Source organism: Pseudophryne corroboree, chromosome 9, assembly GCF_028390025.1.
Source record: "Pseudophryne corroboree isolate aPseCor3 chromosome 9, aPseCor3.hap2, whole genome shotgun sequence".
Lineage (NCBI taxonomy): Eukaryota > Metazoa > Chordata > Amphibia > Anura > Myobatrachidae > Pseudophryne > Pseudophryne corroboree.
Genome location: NC_086452.1, coordinates 456,664,061 through 456,676,305, shown reverse-complemented (window position 1 = coordinate 456,676,305; position 12,245 = coordinate 456,664,061). Strand labels below are relative to the sequence as shown.

The 12,245-nt window shown below is 43.8% G+C and overlaps 1 protein-coding gene across 4 annotated transcripts in view; it reads left to right on the top strand.

Annotated features, from left to right (window-relative positions):
• Positions 1–11,104, top strand: part of FGD5 (FYVE, RhoGEF and PH domain containing 5) — a 244,466-nt gene extending 233,362 nt beyond the window's left edge. For 2 of the 4 annotated variants that reach the window (XM_063941238.1, XM_063941236.1), the window contains exons 19-20: positions 3,419–3,547; positions 9,959–11,104. In XM_063941238.1, coding sequence (XP_063797308.1) covers positions 3,419–3,547; positions 9,959–9,967 — 138 coding nt within the window. In that variant the 3' untranslated portion in view covers positions 9,968–11,104. Of the gene's footprint in view, positions 1–3,418; positions 3,548–4,489; positions 4,645–9,958 lie in introns of those variants that run through there. The other 2 variants (XM_063941235.1, XM_063941237.1) reach the window with 2 other exon arrangements.
• Positions 11,105–12,245: the final 1,141 nt, after the last annotated feature.

The window sequence follows — 12,245 nt, the reverse complement described above, 5'->3', positions numbered from 1 at the left end:
TAAGGTTTTTGTGTCTTTAAGGAGCACTGTGACTTATAGCTGTACCAGACTGTGTGCACTGCTGCTTACACCTATATCCTACTGCTTACACCTATATCCTACTGCTTACATCTATATCCAACTGCTTACATCTATATCCAACTGCTTACATCTATATCCTACTGCTTACATCTATATCCAACTGCTTACATCTATATCTTACTGCTTACATCTATATCTTACTGCTTACATCTATATCAAACTGCTTACATCTATATCCTACTGCTTACATCTGTATCCTACTGCTTACATCTATATCCAACTGCTTACATCTATATCCTACTGCTTACATCTATATCCTACTGCTTACATCTATATCCAACTGCTTACATCTATATCCTACTGCTTACATCTATATCCTACTGCTTACATCTATATCCTACTGCTTACATCTATATCCAACTGTTTACATCTATATCCTACTGCTTACATCTATATTCAACTGCTTACATCTATATCACATCTATATCCTACTGCTTACATCTATATCCAACTGCTTACACCTGTATCCTACTGCTTACATCTATATCCAACTGCTTACATCTATATCCTACTGCTTACATCTATATCCAACTGCTTACATCTTTATCCAACTGCTTACATCCTATATCCAACTGCTTACATCTTTATCCAACTGCTTACATCCTATATCCAACTGCTTACATCTATATCTTACTGCTTACATCTATATCCTACTGCTTACATCTATATCCAACTGCTTACATCCTATATCCAACTGCTTACATCTATATCTTACTGCTTACATCTATATCCTACTGCTTACATCTGTATCCAACTGCTTACATCTATATCCAACTGCTTACATCTATATCCAACTGCTTACATCTATATCCTACTGCTTACATCTATATCCAACTGCTTACATCTGTATCCTACTGCTTACATCTATATCCTACTGCTTACATCTATATCCAACTGCTTACATCTGTATCCTACTGCTTACACCTATATCCTACTGCTTACATCTATATCCAACTGCTTACATCTTTATCCAACTGCTTACATCCTATATCCAACTGCTTACATCTATATCTTACTGCTTACATCTATATCCTACTGCTTACATCTGTATCCTACTGCTTACATCTATATCCAACTGCTTACATCTATATCCAACTGCTTACATCTATATCCTACTGCTTACATCTATATCCAACTGCTTACATCTGTATCCTACTGCTTACATCTGTATCCTACTGCTTACATCTGTATCCTACTGCTTACATCTATATCCAACTGCTTACATCTATATCCTATTGCTTACATCTATATCCAACTGCTTACATCTATATCCTACTGCTTACATCTATATCCAACTGCTTACATCTATATCTTACTGCTTACATCTATATCCAACTGCTTACATCTATATCCTACTGCTTACATCTGTATCCTACTGCTTACATCTATATCCAACTGCTTACATCTACATCTTACTGCTTACATCTACATCTTACTGCTTACATCTGTATCCTACTGCTTACATCTATGTCCAACTGCTTACATCTATATCCTACTGCTTACATCTATATCCAACTGCTTACATCTATACCCTACTGCTTACATCTATATCCAACTGCTTACATCTATATCCTACTGCTTACATCTATATCCAACTGCTTACATCTATATCCTACTGCTTACATATATATCCAACTGCTTACATCTATATCACATCTATAACCTACTGCTTACATCTGTATCCAACTGCTTACATCTATATCCAACTGCTTACATCTATATCCTACTGCTTACATCTATATCCAACTGCTTACATCTATATCCTACTGCTTACATCTATATCCTACTGCTTACATCTATATCCAACTGATTACATCTATATCCTACCTCTTACATATATATCCAACTGCTTACATCTATAACCTACTGCTTACATCTATATCCAACTGCTTACATCTATATCCAACTGCTTACATCTATATCCTACTGCTAACATCTATATCCTACTGCTTACATCTATATTCTATTACAGACAAACACAGTTGATAACAGATAAATTCCTGTTTTAAATAGAGGTCGCTTCAATGTACAAACACAGCTGGTACCCTGGTCTGCCCAGTAGGGGGCAGCAGGGTAATATGTATGCCTGATACTGTGACCCTGGATTAGCAGTTACACAAATTATGCACTTGGTAATACGACATCTTCAAATTAGCATATTCATAGCACCACACTGTAGAAACATATATCTAGTTGCACGCTCGGGCAATAAGTAATTACACGCCTATGCATTTCTAAGCAGAACATATGCCGCCACATCTCATAAAGAGATATACTGCACGCCGCACACACTCTGTTATTGTGGAGAACAGATTATAGCTACAGTCACCTAATAATGTATTCTTAGGTGTGCAGTATAGTGATCTAAAGCACAGGTAGCCAGCCTGTGGCTCTCCAGCCATTGTAGAGCTAGGCTCAGCCTGCCAAAAGATGACAGGGCAAGCTGAGCCTCGTAGTCCCACCATAGTTGGAGATCCAAGGTGGCCTAAGGCCAGATAGAACGCTTCCTTCTTGGGGCTCCTGTGTTGGGGCAATAAACTGTTCTGACGGGCATCCGGTCAGAATGTTGGCATGTATCTTGTAAATATACAGAAATGTAGACATAATGTCGGCATAGCATTTTAGTACCAGTTTAGGGTTAGGTTTAAATGCTATGTTTGCGACATTATGACCATATAAACATTTCAATATCTTACGTTACATGTCAACATATGACTGCTGATACTCAGAATATGTCAACTTTGTGGCTGTCGACACATCATGCTCCACCTTACTCTGCAGCGATGCCCAGAAACTGGATCTATTTAATCTGAGTGTTATAATAAAGGTCTTGGTGAAATAAAAACAAAAAGATAAAGCAATATATTAGTGATACAATAACGAGAGGGTTTGCTAAGGTGATGATGAAGCTGTACATTAAAGTTATCTGAAGGTGGACACCCCATATAACAGGGATGGGGACTCTTTGGCCCTCCAGCTGTTGTTGAACTACACATCCCAGCATGCCCTGCAACAGTTTTTGCATGGCCAAATAGCAAAACTGTTGCAAGGCATGCTGGTATGTGTAGTTCAACAACAGATGGAGGGCCGAAGATTCCCCATCCCTGCCATATAATAACGTAATCTCAGAACAGATGTGTTATCCGTGCATGCCTATCTATCATTACTTGTGTTTTGTTTTTTCCCAACTCCGTCTGATGGAAGTCCCCTCTTTGTTTCCACAACTCCTTCAGTAGCAAAATAATGTGAACAAATATGGTGTTATTTTGTGTTATCAAACATAAAACAGCTATTTACCTGGAGGTGAGACCGTCTCTCAGTGTCTGTTTCCCCGCAGGCCGCAACGTCTGGTGAAAGTTCCTCAATTAGTGGTTATTTACATCGGTGCAAAAAGGGAAAAAAATACTGGAAAAAACGCTGGTTTGTCATTAAAGGCAAAGTACTCTACACATATACTGCGTGTGAGGTGAGTGCACGGCCGGCCATGGAACAAATCTCATCGTATACTGACTTCAGTGAACATTTTCTGATTTCCCCATCTGACAAAAGAAAACAGTAAAAGGGAAAGGCTACTTTAACTTGTTGGTTTGTGTGAGCCCTCCCGCAGCTTTTACTAGCTGCATTCTGGCTTCCTTTGTATGTTTTTCACCCTCAACTAAGTATTGAACATTTTTATTGTTGGATACAACATATATATCAGGTTTGGGTCTACAATCATATCCAATGTATAGATAAGAGCAGTGTCATATCCGAGGGTAACAAACAGAAACAATTCCTCCAAAGCAAATCATTTTATCAATGAGTTGTTTCATCCAGTGGCACTTGGTTATGACACAGCTCAGCTCTGCATAGTAGATGCTATTGTACCACATAAAAGTTCTGTGCCGTATCCAAGGGTAATAAAAATAAATACTCTGCCGAGATGACATAAAAAGCTTTTTCTGAAAAACACACAAAAGGAAGCCAACGTATTTAGCAAAAATTGCCACAGGGAATATGAAATACATGAAAGTTGCCTGCGTGTTATTCCCTGTATTTTATGTTTTTAAACATGAACATTTTATTTCATCCTTTGTGGTTTTGCGCCAGTTTTCTCCATGGTTTGGTTTCGTTTGCTGACCTCTGCCCTGCTGTATGAGAGAGGGTGCGCTCCGTCTGCCGAGAGTTTGGGAAATTGTTAGTTTAACTCAGGCATGTCCAAACTGCGGCCCTCCAGCTGTTGATAAACTACACATCCCAGCATGCCCTGACACAGCTTTAGCATTCTCTGACAGCAAAACTGTTTCAGGGCATGCTGGGATATGTAGTTTCACAACAGCTGGAGAGCCGCAGTTTGGACATGCCTGGTTTAACTGTTAAGAGACCAGATTTATTTATTTATATATATTTTTTTCTTTATCCTTTCTAGGACAAAATTGCCACAGAAAGTTTACCCTTATTAGGTTTCCGCATTGTGCCTGAAAACTGGGACCAGAACCCCAAACTAGGCACAGTGTTTCAGCTTTACCACAAGCAAAACTTGTTTTATAGCTTCAAAGCAGCAGATACCAATTCCGCCATCAGGTACACACCTCTCCCTCCATTCTCCAGTCTCCGCTGCTGCTACTGCAACCTCTGCTTATTAAGCTGATGCGTAGTCATGAGAGAAAATAAAAAATCCTTTGGCAAATCTGGTTTTACCATCCGGACAAAACTACCAAATCATTCCCTCTGTCACTCAGTAGTCTGTAGAGCGGGGATGGGAAACCTTTGGCCCTCCAGCTGTTGTTGAACTACGTATACCAGCATGCCTTGCTACATTTTTGCTATTTGGCCATGCTAAAACTGTTGCAAAGCATGCTGGAATGTGTAGTTCAACAACAGCTGGAGGTCCGAAGGTTCCCCATCCCTGCTGTAGAGGCACCACCAGTAGAGCTTTAAGTAATTGTTATTTAGATCATTTTAGAAGTCCCTTATATGGTACAGGAAGTCTGAACTTTGATTTGCACAGTGCAATACCTGGATTATTTTCTTTCTCAGCCGCTCTGTTGTAGATTTGTCGGTTCTGTGGTCTTTGGGCCTAATTCAGATCCGATCGCTGCTGTGCGTTCTCGCACAGCGGGCGATCAGATCCGAACTGCGCGTGCACCGCAGTGTGCAGGCGCATCAGACGGCTACAACGGGCTTCGCCGGTCAACGACGGGATGGTGCGAATGATCCTTTCGCATCGGCATTTGCAAGGAGATTGACAGGAAGAGGTCGTTTGTGGGTGGCAACTGACCGTTTTCAGGGAGTGTCTGGAAAAACGCAGGCGGGCTGAAGCGTTTTCAGGGAGGGTGTCGGACGTCAGCTCCGGCCCGATCTGCAGGATTCCATCGCACAGGAAGAGTAAGTCCTGGGCTGCACAAAAACGAGATTTATGGTAAGAACTTACCGTTGTTAAATCTCTTTCTGCGAGGTACACTGGGCTCCACAAGGATTAACATCGGGGTGTAGAGTAGGATCTTGATCCGAGGCACCAACAGACTCAAAGCTTTGACTGTTCCCAAGATGCACAGCGCCGCCTCCTTTATAACCCCGCCTCCGTGCACAGGAGCTCAGTTTCGTTAACCAGCCCAATGCAGTAGCAGGTACTAGAGACGACAATCGCTCGTAGCCAATTACACCACACACTCACCACAGGAAAGGGTGTCCGCGGCTAATGCCATACTAACCCAAAGAAGCTAAGTGCGTCAGGGTGGGCGCCTTGTGGAGCCCAGTGTACCTCGCAGAAAGAGATTTAACAACGGTAAGTTCTTACCATAAATCTCGTTTTCTGCTGCGGGGTACACTGGGCTCCGCAAGGATTAACATCGGGGATGTCCTAAAGCAGTTCCTTATGGGAGGGGACGCACTGTAGCGGGCATAAGATCCCGGCATCCAAAGGAAGCATCCTGTTATGTGCCTGCTTACTGCATGGCACCAACTTACAAACTGAGCTCCTGTGCTGGGAGGCGGAGTTATAGAGGAGGCGGCGCTGTGCATCTTGGGAACAGTCAAAGCTTTGAGCCTGTTGGTGCCTCGGATCAAGATCCTACTCTACACCCCGATGTTAATCCTTGTGGAGCCCAGTGTACTCCGCAGCAGAAATTAGTTTGTACAGCTCTGCTACACATGCGATCGCACACTTGCACTGCAAAAATGCACTCCCCCTGTAGGCGGTGCCTGCCTGATCGCAGGGCAGCAAAAAACGCAGCCCGAATTAGGCTCGTTGTCCTGTAGCTTTATTTAATGTCAGCCAAACGGCTTTTGGACATTTCACCTCAGATTTTCCTATAGTAGTTATTTGGTTCTGTGGCTGCAAAGCAATTCCAATCCGTCGCCTCTCTGCTTGGTACGAGGTACTTGTGGTGAGGTTCTGCTGTTTGGTTTTTGCCGTGGCCGGTGCACTAAAATGAAACCGCTCCACTTTAGCCTCTGCCTAACTAGAGGACACTATTGCAGATGCTTTGCAAACCTGTAGAGTCCTAGATGTAGCTTTTGGGGGTCTTTGCGTTTCTCCGTGAATTATCCTATATGCTCTGAGCCTGATTCAGGTTTGTTAGCAAAGCAAAAAAGCACACAGCTGGGAAAAACCATTCTGCACTGCAGGTGGGGCAGATGTAAAGTGCAGAGAGTTAGATTTGGTTGGGTTATATCGTTTCTGTGCAGGGTAGATACAAGTTTAACTCTCTGCACATGTTACATCTGCCCCACCTACGTTGCAGCATGGTTTTGCCCTTTTGTTTGATAATTTGCTTTGCTAACAAACCTGAATCAAGCCCTATAATTGCTCATACATACAGTTCCGGAAGAGCGATCACTATCTTCAGTGTTCTCACGTTGGAAATCACCTGGTGCTAACACAAACCAGAGTGTTCCGACCATAACCGGCAAAGACTGCTCTTATATAGAGGTAGCATCACTTCCCGAGGATCAAATCGTAAAGTAACATAAAGTGGATCCAATAACCTTCTTTGCCAATATGGAAACAGTAAGGGTGCAATTATTTTTCCACACCTAGCATTCCCATACTTTTTTTTTAATATGAATATTGACTAACAAAGTCAAAACTTTCGTGAGCGATTAGTGACGTGATTAGATGTAAGAAATTTTAGGAGTCGGTGAGGATTAGATGATTATGTGACTGTAAAAGCCTAAGGGGTCCATTTATCAACGAGTGATAAAACTCGTAGCAAATGATAAATGGTGCTTCAGCCAATCAGCTGCCAACTGTCATTTTTCAAACACGTGACAGTTGGGAGCTGAACACGTGACAGTTGGGAGCAGAACACGTGACAGTTGGGAGCAGAACACGTGACAGTTGGGAGGAGAACACGTGACACTTGGGAGGAGAAAACGTGACAGTTGGGAGCTGAACACGTGACAGTTGGGAGCTGAACACGTGACACTTGGGAGGAGAAAACGTGACAGTTGGGAGCTGAACACGTGACAGTTGGGAGCTGAACACGTGACAGTAGGGAGCAGAACATGTGACAGTTAGGAGAACACGCAACAGTTGGGAGGAGAACACGTGACAGTTGGGAGAACACGTGACAGTTGGGAGCAGAACACGTGACAGTTGGGAGCTGAACATGAGACAGTTGGGAGCTGAACATGACACAGTTGGGAGCAGAACACGTGACAGTTGGGAGAACACGTAACAGTTGGGACGAGAACACGTGACAGTTGGGAGCTGAACACGTGACAGTTGGGAGCGGAACACGTGACAGTTGGGAGTGGAACACGTGACAGTTGGGAGCGGAACATGTGACAGTTGGGAGCTGAACACGTGACAGTTGGGAGCAGGGCCGGTTCTTGCCCTTGTGGCGCCCCGGGCAAAAGTTAGGGTGTGGCTTAATATGGGGGCGTGGTCAGTCACGCCCCCATTTGTAGCGCCACTGAAAGGAAAACAAAACAAAAAAGTATACTTACTAACCCCGCTCCTGATTCCAGACCTGCAGACCTCCGCCGGCGCCGCTCCTCTCCTCTATGGGAGAGACGTCAGTCATAACGTCTCTCCCATACCACAGCATAGACACTAGAGGTCAATTATGACCCCTAGCGTCTGTGCCACAATGCTGTGGGGTGCGCGATGACATCATCGCGCACTGCACAGCAAAGGTCCTCTCCATGATGGCAAACTAGACGCTTAGCGTCTGATTCCCTTCACAGCGGGGGACCAGCGACACGAAGGGAAACTAGACGCGTAGCGTCTGGTTCACTTCACATCGGGGGGGGGGGGGGGGCACGCTGCACAGTGGTGGATCTTGCCATGGTGCGGCGCCCCGGGCGAAAGTCCTGCTTGCCCGTGGCAAGATCCGCTACTGGTTGGGAGCTAACTTCTTCACTCTTCACTGCTTCATGAATAGACCCCATAGTATATTTAATTTGTGAGATCAATCACTTAAGAGCTGTATGAACTGCAGACAGTAGATACCTATAGCAATCTGTGCACATGGGACTTTTAGGACAGGCCTAGTCAACCTGTGGCTCTCCAGCTGTTGTTAAACTACAAGTCCCAGCACACCCTCCCACCAATCAGGCTGGTAAAGCATGTTGGGATTTGTAGTTTCACAAAAGCTGGAGAGCCACAAACTAGCCAGGCCTGCTTTAGGCATTGTTCAGGGTGGCAGTCTAAACAGAATGAACTATAAGACCCCGGGCACCAAGAACCTTTATGCCGATGCAGGCAACACTTCTGCTGTACCCACTGGCAACAGTGCAGTTGGCAGACGCCAGAACACGTCGCCAACACAATTCTGCGCATTTCCCTAACCCGCAGATTACACAGCTGTTGCCGTAGCGACAAGAGCAGATATTGTGACTAATAATCCCGATGCCAGTGGCTAGAGAGTAAGTGCTACACACAGGGCACTGCGGGTACACAGGGAATTCTGCTTGCCGACTCTCCAGTACCCATGTGTGTGCACAGCTGGGGCAGGCAGGCATTGGGATCAACAATCCCTACAGTGTTCATAGAGGAGTTTGCTCCTGTCATGTTCCATGCAGAACCCGTCATAAATGACAGTGTTTGTTCTATGAATCAGTGACTGTGGGAAGGGTCAGATGTATGACTAGGTGTGCCCCCCCCCCCCCCCCCCCCCTTCGCACTGCATTCACTGCTTCAGAGTCTTTCACTGCACTCCATCATTTTCTTCTCACTCTTTTTCCCCTGCAGTCCTTATTTGTCTGTATCAACTATCTCTTCTCCATGCTGCATTTTTCTGTTTCGCATTTCTGACCGATACAGAGTCAAGACCATTCTGTTATAATGGGTTAGATGTATCAAGCAGTGTAAAGTGTGCACCACAAGAGAAGTTGCCCATAGCAACCAATCAGATATGATAGGTAGAATCTCATTGGTTGCCATGGGCAACATCTCCACTATTTACAGTGCTCAATAAAAATATTATATATATATATATATATATATATCAAATGGAGAAAGGCGGCACAAGTGTTTATTGTAACATATCAACGTTTCGGGGCCAGTTGCCCCTTTCTCAAGACATGTTGTCTCGAGAAAGCGGCAACTGGCCCCAAAACGTCGATATGTTACAATAAACACTTGTGGTGAAGCCTCTGGAGTGCCGCCTTTCTCCATTTGCTGCATACTGAGGGGTGCAATCCCCTTAAGGAGGGCATCGGAGCACAGATAGACCCAGACGGGTCAAAGGAGTGCCGGGACATTTGGATTTGCTATATTATATATATATATATATATATATATATATATATATATATATATATATATTATTTTTTATGCATAATCTGAATGATAAAGGAATATTCATCATGTGACAGAATCTACAGCAGGCTATTCACGGTACGAATTGCCGAGTGAAAGCTCATCTCTCTTCTCCCTTGTCTCTTGCAGGTGGGTTGAAGCCATAAAAGCAGCCACAGTATTATAGCATTGGCTAGTCACAGAAAACACTCCACCAATGAACATTATCAGAATGTAAATTCCTACCCCTGATCCCCGGAACGGAACTATTTGCAGGAACAGAGGAGCAGTCTGCACCTGCGCTGGCTGAAGGCTCCGCCTCTTCACCTTGCTCTTCTTTCAGAAGTCTCTTTGTTTTATATATCAGCCAGTGGAACATAATATACAGAATGGGACTTTTCGCCACTTCCACCCTTTTTCTACAGTGAAAGGTTCAATTTTCATAGACAATCTTTACCCAGATATACTCCTGTTTACAATCTTCTAATGACTAATTAAGCAGGTAATTTTATAATATTTGTCATAGGTCAGCCGCATATATATACACCTATCTAGCAAATAAATGGGCAGGCGACTGTGTGTGTGATGATGATTAAAGGGGAACTCTGCCTTTAGAGAACTCTAAGGTCTGGGTGACCTCCTCACTTTTGTTGCCTGCACACTGTGCAAATGTATGTACGTTGATCGGCTGTCGTGTCCATTCAAATTGGTCCGGGGTACAGCACTTTTTGAGGCCGAAGTTCCCCTTTCAGGAAACTGATAAACCTCTAGTGAAAAGAAAACACAAAGAACAAATGAACCTCATCTTTTTTTTCCATCCAGCTTTTATACTGTATTCTCAAGGGCTTATCTCGTGTCGGAGTTACTGAACACTAGAGTAGGCAGCTCTCCACTTCTGTTCCCGTTAGGACTGGCAGCTCCACCTTTCCCGGTGGCCCCTTGTGTTGCCCACTCGCTGCTTTAGAACACTGAAACCTCACCAATTACAGTTGCCACCTCCCTACAGGGCTCCTCTGCCCTCAGACGTCACGGACGAGTAATATGTGCATTGTACATCCGTGACTTGCCGATATAAAACCATTTTGTTTAGCAGGCTATGCTAAATATTAGCTATACTGAAATGGCATTGTTTACAGAGTACTTGTAATTGTATATGAGACAAGAAGCCTTAAACATAACACGTTGGTTCTATCCGACCTATTTAAAAGTAAAACGAACAGCCAGGTTCACCTCTTATGAGAATCTGTAATAATTATGTGTATAAATAAATATGTTTAACAGTGTTGTCATTATAAAGACGTTGTGTAGTGTGTGTCCTAGAAATGATTCTATGGAGATCTTATTTATAAACGTTTGGTTTTGGGTAGAGCGTACAAGTCCTGGAAAAAATGGACAATCCTGGAAAAACAGGGATGCTTACAAGCCGTAGATGAATCAACCGTACTGGTCATTGCACGTGCTACACCTGTGTACTGAGGTCATACAAACATATCATCGCTAGATGGCTGGATGGGGTACACTGCCGCACACTACACAGGAGGATTACTTACTTCCTATATAGGCAGGGATAATACATAAATGTGTCCATGAAATTGGGGGATTAGAAAGATTTATTCCCATCAGTTTTAAAAACTAGCTAACGACAGAGTTAAAATTCTATTGTTCTGCAATTATCTCTACATAGTATAGTGATGCTGTTTTTATAATTCTATAGAGCATTTGTCGAGGTTTAGGTGTATGACACATCAACCTACGACAAAAGGGAGCCGAGTATTGATGATTTTAGTGAAGCAAGTCAAAGAAGAAACGGCCGTCCAAGTGCTTTCTTGGTTTATGTTTCCTAAACCATTAAAGATGGACTTTATTTTATACTATGTAGAAATTGATACATATTATTTATTTATTACGTTTCTTATATAGGGGGTCATTCTGACCCGTTCGCTCTCTGCTGTTTATCGCAGCCGAGCGAACGGGTCTCTACTGCGCATGCGCCAGCGCTGGGCGGGAGGGGTGCGATACCTTTGCACTTCTGGTGGGGGGCCGGACTGAAATGCGGGGCAGACTAGCCCTGTGCTGGGCATCCCCCCGCATCTCAGGGAAGATGATCGTAGCTGTGCTAAATTTAGCACAGCTACGATCAACTCGGAATGACCCCCATAGAGCAGCAAATTCTGTTGCGCTTTACAATTGGAAACAATGATAACAGAAAACGAGTTTTATGGTAAGAACTTACCTTTGTTAAAACTCTTTCTGCGAGGTACACTGGGTTCCACAAGTCTGGACAATAGGGTGTAGAGTAGGATCTTGATCCGAGGCACCAGCAGACTCAAAGCTTTGACTGTTCCCAGAATGCACAGCGCCGCCTCCTATATCACCCCGCCTCCCAGCACCGGAGCTCAGTTTTAGTTAACCAGCCCAATGCAGTAGCAGGAAAAGA